Here is a 14,462-nt window from a genome sequence, read left to right on the forward strand (position 1 = left end):
TTCCCGGACGAAAGAACCAAGACAATGATTAGAACCTACCCGTTCAATTATAGCCCACGGCATTAATTCAATTTCGGCATTACGAACTGGAGCCGCGAGAACGTCCCTCTTTGTTACCCCGACAATAATTGGTCCGAACAGGAGCCCGGGAACTTTCACATATCACGTTCCGTATCCGCGGAACTAACCCGTTTTTGTTCCGCTACTCCAATTTGCCGGTGTCGAATATCGGATATCGATTAGCGAACTAGTCTTAATTGGACATTCGAGAGGGGGAAAGCACTAATTTATCTGACAAATTTCCTCCCTAGAAATTATTACTGTCTTACGTTTATCGTTAACCCGCTTATGTTTTATGACGAGGTAAAGGTTCCGCTGACCCAATTTTCAACTAGAATCGCACGGGGCGAAGGGCAGGAAGAGGGTAATTTAGCGTCGCCAAAGCCCAATTGACCGGCCCGTTCTCGAAAAAATTGCTTAAAGCTCCAAAGTTCCTTTTGTTTGAAAATCTGGATCAAGGAAGGGTTTGCACCTTCACGCGTTTAAGGTTTTCAAGGCGAAGGCGCTGTACGAGTCATTCACTCGCTGATTATCAATGTTGGGGGTGTTCACACGTTAAACACCAATGATCGCTTATTGGTTTGTTAATTTGGAAAATAACGTGTTCAGTCAAGCCAGGCAGTCGCTAGGTCATTCTAAACATTACCGAATTTAAACAACGTGAATTTAGGCTCTTCAGCAGAAAAATCTGTTTACACTTATAGGAGTTGCTTGCCCCAGTTTTTGTCATGGGTATTTGCGAAATAACAGAAATTTAAGTTTCGTAGAGAAACCAAGTCATGAAACTGGAACTTTATACCTAGTATTTGTGGTTCCACTTGTCTTGACACAATGAGGGTCATTCTATACATCTACAACTTCGAATAACCTAAATTTACAGTTTATGCAAAAATCGACCTATTCCCCCAGAGGTCGACTTCTCTAGTCTTTTCGAGCCAGATTTCTCAAACACCTTAAGGGCCGTTCGTGATATCATTTCTAAGTGATATTTCAGTTTATCACAGGCAAGTCAATCAATCTATCTATCGATCGGGCAGACGTTTTCTCCACTTCCTTAAACTTGAGATATCTTGCGACACTGCTAGGGTTTTTCTAGGCATCGTGATATCCACACGATTGTGATTTTCTGAATTATCGGCGAAGTTTTCTATATTGTCGACGTTCACAGTATTGTTGAACTCAAAATAGAAGAAATGAATAATTAAAGTGGGGCAACAATTATTATGGACAGCTCTGCCCCAGGAAACCGAGTTCTCGGTTTTGTCAGTCCCATGAAAAATGCAGCCGCCTGTCTCGCTAAATGCCAGTATCAAACCCACTTCTTGTACACCTACTAAAAGATTCCCTATCTGCCTGAAAATAGATGACGTTATCGCGTGTCACCGCCGACATTCAAAAACTCATCAAACGTACAAATTTCGGCTCGTTTAAACCTTTACGGGACTATAGGAAAAACAAAAATCATCTCCCTTTCGAAGCGATTACGGCGGAGACTTTTACAAATTGAGAAATAAAGTTAGAAGGTCCGAAACGTGATAAACGAGTCCCCGAGGATCGGATCCGGGCTGGTTTATTAGGGAAATGTCGGAACGAATCCAGCTCTCCCGATTATAAACTTCACGTGGGCCCCCCGAACTTAAGGGACTAGCGAAGGTCCCGGAGGCGCGCGACCTGATGATGACTAATTCGGGAGTTATTTTCCAGACCCGGTGAGTTTTGCGTTGGTCGTTTGGGAGTTTGATGAGACGACCGCAAACAGCCTGAGGAGCTAATCAAAGTCGACTTAAATGATGGTCAAATAAGGGTTCGGAGGCTTGTAATAGGCGATTTCACGGCTGAAAGACGTGCCCTGAGCTATAAAATAAAATTTTCAAGAAGATTCGGTTAATTGAAGTAAAAAAAGTTTCTTCCTGTCTAATACCCCTGAAGACCATTTGAAGCAACATCGTCCTGGTAAACCAGAAACTTTATTTCCGCATTGACAAGACGATTTTAATCCATATTTATTAGAGACCCTGTAAAGGTTGCCTCAGACATGTACTAAATCATGTGTGAGGGTCATTGTAGACGTCCAAACCTAACATCTTGATTTAGCAGGCCAATATGTTGAGGGTTATTCTGGACATCTTAATTGATTATCGATTTCGAGACATTCTTAAGAAGGCCACATTAGTGATTTTCTGTTACTGAACAATGCGCAAACGTATGAGGGTCAATCCTAGACATTTGTGAGACATCACCTGTGATGTTAAGATATATAAAGCATACTTAGGATCGTTCTAGACATCATCTCATCATGCTGCTGCGTGCGCTAATACCGAGGGTGAAATTCTAAGATTACGAACAAGAAATGTTCCTCGTCTCAGGTTGACATAAACAATAACGACTTGGGGCCGCTCTAACGACGACGCGCGTCTATTACCGCTATCTAAAATGGACCCGCTTCTCGCCACACGTTTATAGAGCCTCCACCCCCCTTTCACCCTAAGATAAGGTTATAATTTACTACTCTAAAACGACGGTAAACAACGAAAACCGACACGTAAAATCTCCCATATTCTCCCCCCTTTCCGCGTCCTCATATGTATATTAATTTATTCACTCTGATTTCGCTATATCGTGTGTTGTACGTCTCGTCTTTCCCTCTTCCTCTGTGTTTGATTGATAGGAGAATCAGCTAAATGTAGAGAGAAAGGAGAATTTGATGGAAAACTTTTTTCAGGGAATTTTGGTGAGCCAAAATGTGTCCGCCGGGGTAGTGGTGAGCGGCAAGAGTTTGGTGCTACAAAGGGTCACCAGAGGACAGGCGGGGAATTACACATGTTTGGCGGCCAATTCCATGGGAGATACCATGAGCCCCAACGTGGAGCTTAAAGTGAGATGTAAGTTTTTGAAATTTTGTCACATGGCCAAACAATTGCTGACGCAAAAGAGCAAAAAAAAACTGCCGATATAAAGGTCCATAAAAGCAATATTTTTGCCTCCGCTGGCATTATTTCTGGGCTGTTTCGGAAACTTTCCGGGTAGCCAGAACAAACTAAAAGCACGACGATTAATCGCCCCCAAACGCACCCCCACCGCTTGTTTTAGCGGTTTATTATTAACAATGCCGGTCCCCAGTGGCAGCCCTTAAAACTCCCGTGAGGGTTCCCTTAAATGATTTATCTAATCCCCGGCACTGGGACCCGGATTATGTCGTAAAAATATCGAAGATATCGGAATCGCATCGTGGAAAATATAAAAGTATTGCAAAGGAACTTTGCGAGCGCAATAAAAGCTGCTGCCATTCGATTTTACGCCCCCGAACGGACCCTGGGGCCTAATGCTCCCCAACTACGACACTCAAGTTTACATTTACCTTATGACTTGGCAATTTTCCTCTCCTGCTCGCCTAAAACGGGCTTAAAATCTAAAAATATTAAAAATAACCCTGCCGTTAGGAAACTAAACCAATGGTGTTTAATTTACTGCCATCTAAACCGAATACTGATAATCGATAATGCTATTAGCTTGACTGACAAACTGATAGTTGAAGATTTGTCAATATTAACGCGATTTAGAGGCTGTAACCACTAATTTTGAGAGAGAGAGCAACCAAAAAAAGTGGCATTCAATTCATCACCATCTCGTAACAACTCACAACCTATCTTTAAACCTTGCAAGCCGATAATGTAGTTGCGACAACTGACAAACTGACATATGATAGCATGTCAGATATTACTTCCGTAAAATGTCGTAGCAACACTGGACAACTGACATTTGCGCCATTTTGTCAAATGCAAGCACTGGGATAATTTTAAAAGTCATTGTCAATTTAAACTATCGGCTTTCAAGGGTTAAAGATTTCCCACTTATTCGTGCATAATTAACTCGCTAATTGTCAAGACGCTCCCGTATGCACGGAACCCGAACTCACAATCATCGGCGCATCTTTGGACGAGGCCGTTAAAGTGCGCTGTCACGTGACAGCCGACCCATCTGACGTCACGTTCCAATGGCAAATGAACAACAGCGGTGAGAGTTTCGACGTGCAAGCGCAGCGCTTCAACGCCAGCGCCACCGGCGACGAACTAACTTACAGGGCGACATCACAAAAAGAGTATGGCACCCTCAGCTGTTGGGCGGCCAATTCCATAGGGCGTCAACAGGAACCGTGCGTCTTCCAGGTGGTGCCAGCGTCCAAACCTTCACCCCTTACTAATTGCACCCTCAAAAGTGTGAACAACCAGACAATTGAAATTGTGGATGTGGAGTGCCGCGCAGGTTACGATGGTGGATTACCACAGCGATTCGTTTTAGAAGCTTTTGATGCACACTCGATGCGATTGCGCATCAATCTGACTGGTAAGTCTCAATTATTGTGCATTGCTGGGAAATTCACCAATAAGAGAGTTTAGTGACAGAGACGGATTATCCGACGTTTCACTTGGATTTGGGAGACTTACTGCCGTCGCCGCCGTCACTGCGCATCATTGTCTACGCAGTCAACGCGAAGGGCAAGAGCGAAAGATTAGTCTTGGATGATATTACTCTAAATGACGCTGAAAAGCGCACAGGTAAGTGAACGTTCGTCAAAAGACGTGCTGTAACCGAGATTCTAAATCCTTTTCTATAAAATTTTCCAGGATTTTTTTAGTTCTTGGGAATAAATTTATGATCAAAGGCAAATTTCGATTTTTCTAGACGACCATTAGTTGATCCTTATGGAACATTCTATGAATGATATCCTGAATTTATAAACTTTAATGGTGACTGAAAAACTGTTGTAGAAGATTCTTCTAAAGCTATCTAAGAGGCCCTTACTTTCAATTTCCCGGTGCAAATTTGTAAACTTTCCGATTTACATTATTGGTTCATATGCCCAACACTAGATTTTTATTAAATCCAACACCTACAAGAACATTCTACTCAGTTCTACTAAAAGCGTGTAGAACACTGTTGTTGAGTTCTTGATCCAAATAAATCTTTCAATCTAAACTGACCATTCGAAGGTCCAAAACTGGATTTTGGTTGAATACTGTTATTTCGAGAATATTCCATTTAATTCTTCGAGCATCCACAGAAGGGGAGAATATCCTTAGAAGAGAAACTTCTTGGTCTAAGCTTACACATTCTGTTTTAAACCCGCAGATGGTAGCAATAACATGAGCCTAGTACCCCTGGCGGGCCTGCTCACAGGTTCCCTCCTCACCTTCGGCATCGCAGTACTGGTAATCGTGGTGATAGCAGTGCGCCGAAAACGCCACTGTAATGGTGCCAATCACTGCCCGCACCACATCGCTCTGGATGCGTCCAAACCAGCATCCAAGTCACGGCAAGGTTCCATGCTGGAAATCAACACCGGCGACAATCGGTACGTCGTCGCATACACGTTGAAACCAGCCGCCGACTGCTCTCCCTCTTACGTCGACAATGCGCACGACGTCAACTCGCTGCGCAGACAGCCTGACATCCTGAACACACCCCGAGGTGAGTGCGACTGTACCTGTCATCAACTTAGTGCCACCTCCGGCAAGTGTCACCACCACAACAGACACTTCACCACGTTCAAACATTTCGACAATGTATGATTTAGGCTTTAGGGGCGCATGTAAATAGGGGGTAGTTAGGGTAGATTTCCGTCCAGAAGTATCAAAATAGTGTTTTGTATATAGTTCCACAGATAACCGCTTTCCAACCGTCAGTTGTCAAAGGCAATATTTAAATTTCACAATTGACATCAATTATTAGGTTAGGGAGAGAGCTTTATTTTTGATATATGACAAATGTCATTTGTCACTCAAATGTCAAACGTCATTAAAGAATTTTTATTACCTACGTTTTTATAACGATCTTCCTTACCTAGCTGATTAAAATACTCGACTTCCATGCAACTTTCTGAAACAAAAAACTTGTTTTTATGTTTTATTAAATCATTTTTTTTTATTGTTGTTAATAATTATGCTAATTTCAATGTTTTTACTAGACTTATTTGCATTTCGATAGGAGCACGAACATTTGGAAACGCACGAAACTCTATTATTTCCCTCATTTATACAATAAAATCGTTTGGTATTTCCAACTAGCTCTCGTGTATTTCTGTCCCACCCAACTCCAGAATTTTACTTTCATTTCGCACACACACTCATATCATCCAGACCTAAACAAGCCAACCACGCAGCCACGGCGCGCAGGATTAGTAACGAAAGTTCACACAGGTGGCGACAAAAGCAGCGCCACACCCCCGGAACTACCCCGCCCCACTGACTTGTATCCTACGTCACCGTCGGGGGAGTATCTTAGCGGTCAAGGAGGAGTCAACAATCCTGATTGGTCGAAAACTTTTCCTAATTTACAAGTAAGTATTTTTAAGAGAATTGTGAAATGAGAATTTTTGAAGTGAAACGAAAGATCGCTTTTCGCTCCTTTGTGTGTTCTATCGAAGAAAATTCTTAATTCAAAGAACATTGAAAAAGCTCTCAAATTTAGAAAAAGACAAGGGCTTACCTGTGTTTTACACAATTGTAGGGAACTTCTAAAGTATCACAAATGGGGACATTGAATACAATCCTCAACGAGATCCACAGCATTTTTTGATCTTTTAAGTCGAATTTTGAAGCTGATTCGAAGGACTAAGTAAACTAATAAAGATTTCCTCTCTTTCTCTTTCTTGCAGTCTCAGTCAAACTGTGATATTAACAGCACTCTAGGACGACCCAGAACCCGACCCAGGGACGTATCTTACGGGTCCTTCGCCACCGTTAGAAGGGATCAACACATCTTAACTGACACTATACCGGGTCCGGAAAGCTGTGTATAAGCAGAAAATCACGTGGTTGTGGTGTTTTAAAATAAACTGAATGTTTCATGGTTGTGATGTGGTTGCAACGAGTTTTTCGTCTCTAATTGCGAGGTTTAAATCAGATATTTCCGTTCTTTTTGGCTGCTTAATCGAAGATTTTTCGTTGGTTGTTAAGATGTCATACAGAAACAAAGATACAATCGAATTCATCTATGCCTAAATAAGGCGTGTATAGTTGCAGTATGATACGACTGTTTCCGGATAGAGCCTACTATTACTGTGTACTACTAGGGAATTTACTCCTGTTGTAAATATTATGAACAATCGTCGGATGTAATATATTATTGTACATGTAATATACTAATTTATATGATTGTTATTAAGGTGTTTCACTAATTTTTCATTTAGAGTTCCCCTCAAAGATCTTTACACCTCTAGATCTAAACACAGAATCAGATGTAACAGTAACTCTGCTGACATCTATGAGCCCGTGAGCAAAGCTCTATATAAGGCAACTTATAGAGAGCAACAAACGGGTTGCGGTAGTGATTTATGTTATCTCACTAAACATTTCCTAGATAGCGCAGAGACAATATTTGTTTGGTTTTGGCTAGATACTTCATAGAGAGCGCCACCGGATTATAAAACGATTTTTTCTAGATGTCACTATCTCACTAGTAGATTCATAAATGCATAGATCATAGATGGCGCCAAACAAGCGTTCAATTTGGTTTTGTTGCTCTCTTCATTGGCATTTTGATTGAGAATTTTGCATAGAAAAAGAGATAAGAAAAGAGAGATATAAAAATAAAAAAACACTTACGATATTACAACAGTAACGTACATCTAGGTTTTAACGGAACAAGAAATAAATGGGAGAAAATCTTGAACGATCGGAAGAGTAAATTTTTGGACAATTTACACCAATAAATTCTTAATATTTTGTTACTAAAAATTTCTGAAAAAATAAATAAAAAATTTTTGTTAATCTGATAAGTCAAAAAAATATCAAAAGGAACATTAAATTAATTAAATGAAACAAAATTCTAAATGTTTTTAAAACTCCAAGGAGATAATCTCTGGATACTTTACATCTATGAATTGTTAACATTTCGTTGCTAAAAATGTCTGAAAAAAGCAATACATTTTTTTAGTAAATATGCTCAATGTCAGGGCCGTACCAAATTGGACATTCATTTCCTTAAATCAAGCAAATTTACACATCGAGAAAAGCGGTTTTAAAGGCTCCAAAAAAAAAATACCATCTACGCCAATGAATTTTTAATATTTACTTACTCCGAATGTCTGGAAAAAACAGTAAAATTTTTGAGTAAATCCAACGAGGTATTCACTCGACGTTCAAATTAAACCTTTCTTCGTACTGAAATTGAAGTATTGATTCCTTGTGAAAGAGACTGAGAGAAAATCATTTCAATAGAGAAAAGGCGAAAGAGAGAGAAGGAGAGAACATGATAAGGACAGAGAGAAATGGACAAGAATCAGTGATAGCGCGCAAAGGTTTTAGGGTTTACATTTGTTTTCACAAAATAACCTATTAGGTTTCCAAAAAAAGTGCGAAAACATACAAAGAAAACCAATTTTTGGAATGCAATAAAATGACAATTAACACTCGAAAATTATATATTAAAAACCCAAACGCAAACTATTTAGCATCCAATTTTTGAATAACATTATACAGTAATTTCACCCAAGAAATCACGCGCATAAAGAAACAAACCAATACCCGGATTATAGGTCATTACGACTATCTTGTTCAGTAGACAATAACTCCAAACTAAAAATAAAATCAACGGCATTTCCATCGATTAATCACACATTTATACCAAGCAGAAACCGAGGGGCTGCGCCATTGACCATCCGCGCCTGTCCATTGACCACCCGATATAGCATGGAACCACAAGACAAAACCAATATACGTAATCAGCTGTGCCTTAGGTCAAACTATATCAGTGGTTAAAAGTAAATGAAACCTAAGCAAATAGACCGTTAAACGTTCCTTATTGTTTATTTGTGAAGATGTGGTCGTTGTGGTTGGGTTGTTTGGTGGCTGTGATTGCTGGTGAGTAACCACGTTCTTTGTTAGGTTTTCTTTGTTTGTTTGAAAGTTTGCGTCCGTATAACAAGCAAAAAGAAGTCGTCAATGGGGGTGAATTTGATTTTTGGTTCTCGATTCTTCCATAATCTTCCACCAATGTGCTGCTTTATATTTTCTATATTAATATATGTACGCAGGTCAACAGTAGGTCTTGCACTAAGTCAATTTATGCAAGCTTAGACCGAAAAGCGCAATAATAACAGTATAGCACTGATCGCCACATTTCAAACTGCGCACATAACACAAATTAATCAAAACAATTAATACCGTTTTATTTTACATTGGTAATTAACCTATCTAAATCCAAAAAACCCAGGACAGTACTAAAAGGGGCATTAAATTAAATTAAGCGCCATTTCCATATAAAAGTCAATTATCTTGAAATTTATGAAAACATGATTTTAGGACAATCTATGCCAACGAATGTTTAATATTTTGATAATAAAAACGTCGAGAACGTCACTGAAAATGTTCACAAAATCTCATTAAAGATGAAATCCGTAAGAAAAGAGACATTAAATTCATTAAATCAACCATAAACTTCATATGCAGATTAATTGTCTAAAATCAGTGATTTCAAAACCTCTTAGATAAGTTATTTTGGACAATGTATACCAATAAATTTTTAATATTGCGTTCAAAAAAAAAGTGACCAAATTAAATCTATGAAAATTCAAAATGCTAACAAAATGGCGGAAAGGGCAGGAAAAAATGATATTCTAAAACCAAAAAATAATCTAAATTATGTGGACATGGTAAAAACGCCATGAAAAAAATTCAAGTTAAGACAAAAAAAGAGGGGAAATGACGGGGTGAAGTTTATAAAAATCGAGAAGCTCGGTATAAACTGCAAAGAAATAGTGGAAGTGTGAGGAAATTAATTTAAACTGAATTATTGAATAATAACTTTGGCATAACAGACAAGGAGCCAAGAATTTTTTTCAGGATCATACTAAAAAAGTGCATAAGCCGTAAGGAAATAATAAAAAAGTGATAAAAATGTATTATATTTTTTTCCTGTAGGAATCACCTGCGTCGATGTACCAACATGGAGCACCGTCTATTCAGTCAAAGGATTGCTCATGATCCCTTACGCTGAAATAGAGGAACCCTTCTCCTCATGGTGAGTACTTTCTGGCTCATCAAAACATACTACTTAACATTACCATACATTGAAGGTACGATGAGCCGAACAAGCAGTCCAGAATCGACTATTACGGGGACATGGTCAAAACTTATCAGCTGAGCAAAGAAAGTTTCGGTACCAGTATTAAAATTGCCCCTGTTACAAATGAGAAGGAAGAAAACATAAGAACCTGCCTACAGGTGAATGGATCCTTAGAACAAAAAATTACACCTCAAAGTGTCCTGCCAGACCTCACTGGATTCCAGTATTTAGGTATTTAGTCCAATATTTAGCCACTCAAAGTTACAAATTCAGAGCAAATACTTAAATTTTGAGTTTTGCAGGAGATGAAATGATTGAAGGGATTGATACTCAGAAGTGGAACCTCACTACTGTGATTGGGGAAAAGGAAAATAAGTATATTGTTTGGATAACGTTTCGGGAGGATGATTATGGGAATAAGATTGCAGTACCAATCAGGTACCGCATTATTCTTATTATCTTTTAAAGTAATCTAAAATAATGAAATGCAGGTATGAAATGAGGGGCTTCAACACTCTTCTAGGTAGCCATTATGACCATTACTACATTCGCTATGATGGCTTTGATATCAGTCCAATTGACTCAAATATATTTGCAATAGACTCGAGTAAGTCTTCACATTCAATAATCAAATCCCCACTATTTTTTTTGATTTTCCAGACTTGACTTGCAGTGGCTTCCCTGGGCCTGGTGACAAGCATTTAGCTACTTTCAACCCTATGGCGGAGTTTATTCATCCTCAACGAACTGGACATATTGACTTTGAGTTCCAAAAATTTACAAAGAAACACAATAAAGAATATCCAACAGCGCATGAAGCTGCGCTACGCCAGGAGGTTTTCCGACAGAACTTGAGATTTATTCACTCCCACAATAGGAAGAACATTGGATTCTCTTTGACTGTAAATCACCTAGCTGACAAGACTGATGTTGAACTGAAAGCTTTGAGAGGAAGACTATATTCTGGAGTCTATAATGGAGGGTTGGCGTTCCCGTATACGGAACTGAAGGATGTGCCCGAGCAATGGGATTGGCGGTTATATGGGGCGGTGACACCCGTGAAAGGTGGGAATGGAAGGGAATATTTTTGGGAGCAATTTAATGGGATAAAATTGTAGATCAGTCAGTATGCGGATCATGCTGGTCCTTCGGGACTGTGGGCACTATTGAGGGGGCCTATTTTTTGAAAAATGGGGGGCATTTAGTAAGACTGTCCCAGCAGGCTTTGATCGATTGTTCTTGGGGGTAAGTTTCTGTTTAAACCCAAGGAAATTAGACATTATTTTTCTATTGAGTTTAAAAAGCATTTCTCTTAGAAAATAAATTTTCTATTCAATTATATTTCAAATTAAATTTTGAGACAATTTGCATTTTAGTTTTGGCAACAATGGCTGTGATGGTGGTGAAGACTTCAGAGTCTACCAATGGATGCAAAAACATGGAGGGATTCCCACTGAAGAAGACTATGGTCCATACTTAGGACAGGTACTTAACCCCATTGGCATCTTTTAGGCACAACTTTAATAACAATTTAATTTTAATTACAAGCTTTTCAAACCTTTAAAACATAACAAAACCCCTCTTAGGATGGCTACTGCCATGCCGAAAAAGTACCCAAAGTAGCTCCAATCAATGCCTGGTACAATGTGACCTCAGGTGATGAAAATGCTCTGAGATTGGCCATTTTCAAACATGGGCCTGTGAGTGTGGCCATCGATGCCAGCCAAAAAACATTCAGTTTCTACTCGAATGGGGTTTATTATGATGAGAATTGGTAAGTACATAAATTCAGAAAAATACAGCCTACAATAAATGATATTTTCAGTAAAAATGGGATTGACCAGCTAGACCATGCAGTGCTTGCAGTGGGGTATGGGGTTATCAAAGGAAATAACTATTGGTTGGTGAAGAACAGTTGGTCCAACTATTGGGGCAATGACGGGTATGTGTTAATGTCCTCAAAGAATAACAATTGTGGGGTTATGACCACTCCCACTTACGTTACTTTAAAATAATAATATTATAGTGAAAGTTTTGCACCTATGTTATATCTAAATTAGCATTACTGTGTTATTACAAATCAGACTGAAAGTTAAATGTAATAATAATCTGGGTAAAAAACAAATTCCTTGTTTGATTTAACAACAATTTACCTTTTATTCCTCTTTTCCACTTCCCTTGGGAGCCCTTGCAGCCTCCATGAGCTCATACAGCTGTACTATTTGCTCATCCCGCAAATTATCCAACAACTCCCCTGGCAGGGTCTGACCAAATTGGACCCTACTCGCAGCCCTAGTAGCCCCCAGCTGCTGCGCCAACACTATAGCATAGTTCTATCAAAGGCCACCATCAAAAATCCTGCCAAGAACTTGCACAAAGTGATACTCACAGACCACTCTTTCATGAACACAGCTACCTCGTGAGGGGTACAGTTTTTATGCCTTCTAAACTCTTCCTGGGTATATTTAGTGCCCAGAAATTGGAGTTCTTCAGGCAAGCCTCGGTGAAGTCTCAGGATCAGTTTGTAAAGGGTACGGACGTTGTGGGCATGGGGCATTGTTTCAGGAGAATGAAAGAAGGCCAATTAGGTAGACATTTCAGTAATTTGAGGGGTAATAATCGGAAAATTCGGCGGTTTTTATGAAAAACTTCCAAAAATTTGAGGTTAGAGTTTTGGATAATATGTAATACAATGCCATCTATAACTTCGTCCTTCTTTATTGCTACTCAAAGAAAAGTAATAGAAATATATTAATAAGGAAAAGTCAAGAATTGGCAACAGCCCATTAACCTAACCCAACTTATGATTATCATTTGTATTCTTATTATTAATGATCAATTGGTATATAATATATAAGTATTGTTTACGATAACATGAACGAATTAGGCAAAAACCGTAGATAAAAGTAAATTATTGCTATTTTAATCTATAAAAAACTAAAAATTAACTCAAATAATCTGGACGTTGATAATGTTTGGCGCTGTTGTCACAGCTTCAGATATTTTTAACCTCACTTATTACAGTCATCTTGAAATTTTGTGTAAACTCATCATTGATCAACAAATATCTCTAATTTTTTGTGTTTCTGTGGTAAAGTAAAGTTGAATAGCGATGAGTTTGGCGGAAATATGTGGAATGGAGGATTTCGAAGCCTTCAGAACCGAGCGGCGCACCGACGACGATATTTCGCAGCTTTGCGGGAACTTTTCCAACCATATTGAACTTGGGGTGCCCCCTTTTGAAAACGTAAGACTTTTTGCAAATTTAAGACCTATCAGCACTTCCGCTAGGATCCCTGTGACCTATAAAAACCCCCTTTAACACAAGCATACAGCTTAAATTTCTAAACCAAAATTCACAAAACCATAACCAAAACTATTCGAAGTTCTGGTAATTACCATCTAACAAATCTGTCTACCACCAGCCCGTCCAAAACCTCTCTCAACTGGTCAAAGATGAATCGGGCCGTGAAATCAACATCCAGTTCGACCATGGCACCACCACACTTGGCTTCATGTACAAAGGTGGGGTGATCCTTGCGGTAGACTCTCGAGCAACGGGTGGAGCATTTATCGGATCACAAACTATGAAGAAAATCGTTGAAATTAACGATTTCTTACTGGGTACTCTAGCTGGGGGAGCGGCTGACTGCGTCTATTGGGACCGAGTCCTTGCCAAACAATGTAGAATGTATGAGCTCAGAAACCGGGAGAGAATCTCTGTGGCAGCCGCCTCAAAGCTCATGTCTAATATGGTCTACAATTATAAAGGGATGGGGCTTAGTATGGGGATGATGCTTGCTGGGTGGGATAAAAGGGGGCCTCAGTTGTACTACATTGACTCAGAGGGGACTAGGACTCCTGGTAAAGTATTCAGTGTGGGATCTGGGAGCATTTATGCCTTTGGAGTGTTAGACTCTGAGTATAAGTGGGATTTAACTGATGAGGAGGCTTATGATTTAGGGCAGAGATCCATTTATCATGCCACACACAGAGATGCCTATTCAGGTGTGTACTCCATAAGTTTTTTGATAAGATTTTTGATAAAGCAAAAATCTGTTTCAGGGGGTATTGTCAGGGTTTATCACATGAAGCAGACTGGATGGGTGCATATTGAGAATAATGATTGTAATGATTTGCATTACAAGTACCAGGCTGAGAAAGAGGCCATTGAGAATCAGCTTTAGGTTTATTAATTTTGGATTAAGGTGTTTAAGTAATAAATATAAAATAAATTTTTTTTCTACTATTGAATTAACTTTTCTTTGGGAGAGAAAACGAATTTTAAACATAAAAAAATGTGCGATTGTGTTATCATTGCAAATAGCTTAAGGAAT

General features: G+C 39.2%; 4 protein-coding genes across 5 annotated transcripts in view; 3 read left to right on the forward strand and 1 right to left on the reverse strand.

The window, feature by feature from the left end:
• The window catches only part of LOC136411191 (protein turtle homolog A-like), an 87,795-nt gene extending 80,608 nt beyond the window's left edge, over nt 1–7,187 (forward strand). Inside the window, exons 9-14 of the mRNA XM_066393682.1 lie at nt 2,783–2,942; nt 3,946–4,404; nt 4,458–4,616; nt 5,191–5,529; nt 6,258–6,397; nt 6,716–7,187. Of these exons, the coding sequence (XP_066249779.1) occupies nt 2,783–2,942; nt 3,946–4,404; nt 4,458–4,616; nt 5,191–5,529; nt 6,258–6,397; nt 6,716–6,859 (1,401 nt within the window). The 3' untranslated portion in view covers nt 6,860–7,187. The remainder of the gene's footprint in view (nt 1–2,782; nt 2,943–3,945; nt 4,405–4,457; nt 4,617–5,190; nt 5,530–6,257; nt 6,398–6,715) is intronic.
• The window catches only part of Sdhaf3 (Succinate dehydrogenase assembly factor 3), an 87,209-nt gene extending 74,437 nt beyond the window's left edge, over nt 1–12,772 (reverse strand). Inside the window, exons 1-3 of one of the 2 annotated variants that reach the window (XM_066393702.1) lie at nt 12,515–12,772; nt 12,279–12,458; nt 5,902–5,937 (exon numbers count right to left, since the gene is read on the reverse strand). In XM_066393702.1, the coding sequence (XP_066249799.1) occupies nt 12,282–12,458; nt 12,515–12,682 (345 nt within the window). In that variant the 5' untranslated portion in view covers nt 12,683–12,772 and the 3' untranslated portion in view covers nt 5,902–5,937; nt 12,279–12,281. Of the gene's footprint in view, nt 1–5,773; nt 5,938–12,278; nt 12,459–12,514 lie in introns of those variants that run through there. The other variant, XM_066393701.1, reaches the window with a different exon arrangement.
• On the forward strand, nt 8,747–12,250 carry 26-29-p (C1 family peptidase 26-29-p). The gene is made up of 10 exons (XM_066393687.1): nt 8,747–8,921; nt 9,981–10,080; nt 10,136–10,356; nt 10,428–10,563; nt 10,617–10,732; nt 10,786–11,190; nt 11,244–11,370; nt 11,502–11,610; nt 11,712–11,899; nt 11,951–12,250. Exons 1-10 carry the CDS (start codon nt 8,879–8,881, stop codon nt 12,138–12,140), a joined length of 1,635 nt encoding a protein of 544 aa, XP_066249784.1. The 5' UTR covers nt 8,747–8,878; the 3' UTR covers nt 12,141–12,250.
• Nucleotides 12,773–13,128: 356 nt separating the features above from the next.
• LOC136410946 (proteasome subunit beta type-5-like) lies at nt 13,129–14,348 on the forward strand. Its single transcript, XM_066393324.1, has 3 exons — nt 13,129–13,372; nt 13,551–14,133; nt 14,191–14,348. Exons 1-3 carry the CDS (start codon nt 13,238–13,240, stop codon nt 14,310–14,312), a joined length of 840 nt encoding a protein of 279 aa, XP_066249421.1. The 5' UTR covers nt 13,129–13,237; the 3' UTR covers nt 14,313–14,348.
• Nucleotides 14,349–14,462: the final 114 nt, after the last annotated feature.

Source organism: Euwallacea similis, chromosome 9, assembly GCF_039881205.1.
Source record: "Euwallacea similis isolate ESF13 chromosome 9, ESF131.1, whole genome shotgun sequence".
NCBI classification, from domain to species: Eukaryota; Metazoa; Arthropoda; class Insecta; order Coleoptera; family Curculionidae; genus Euwallacea; species Euwallacea similis.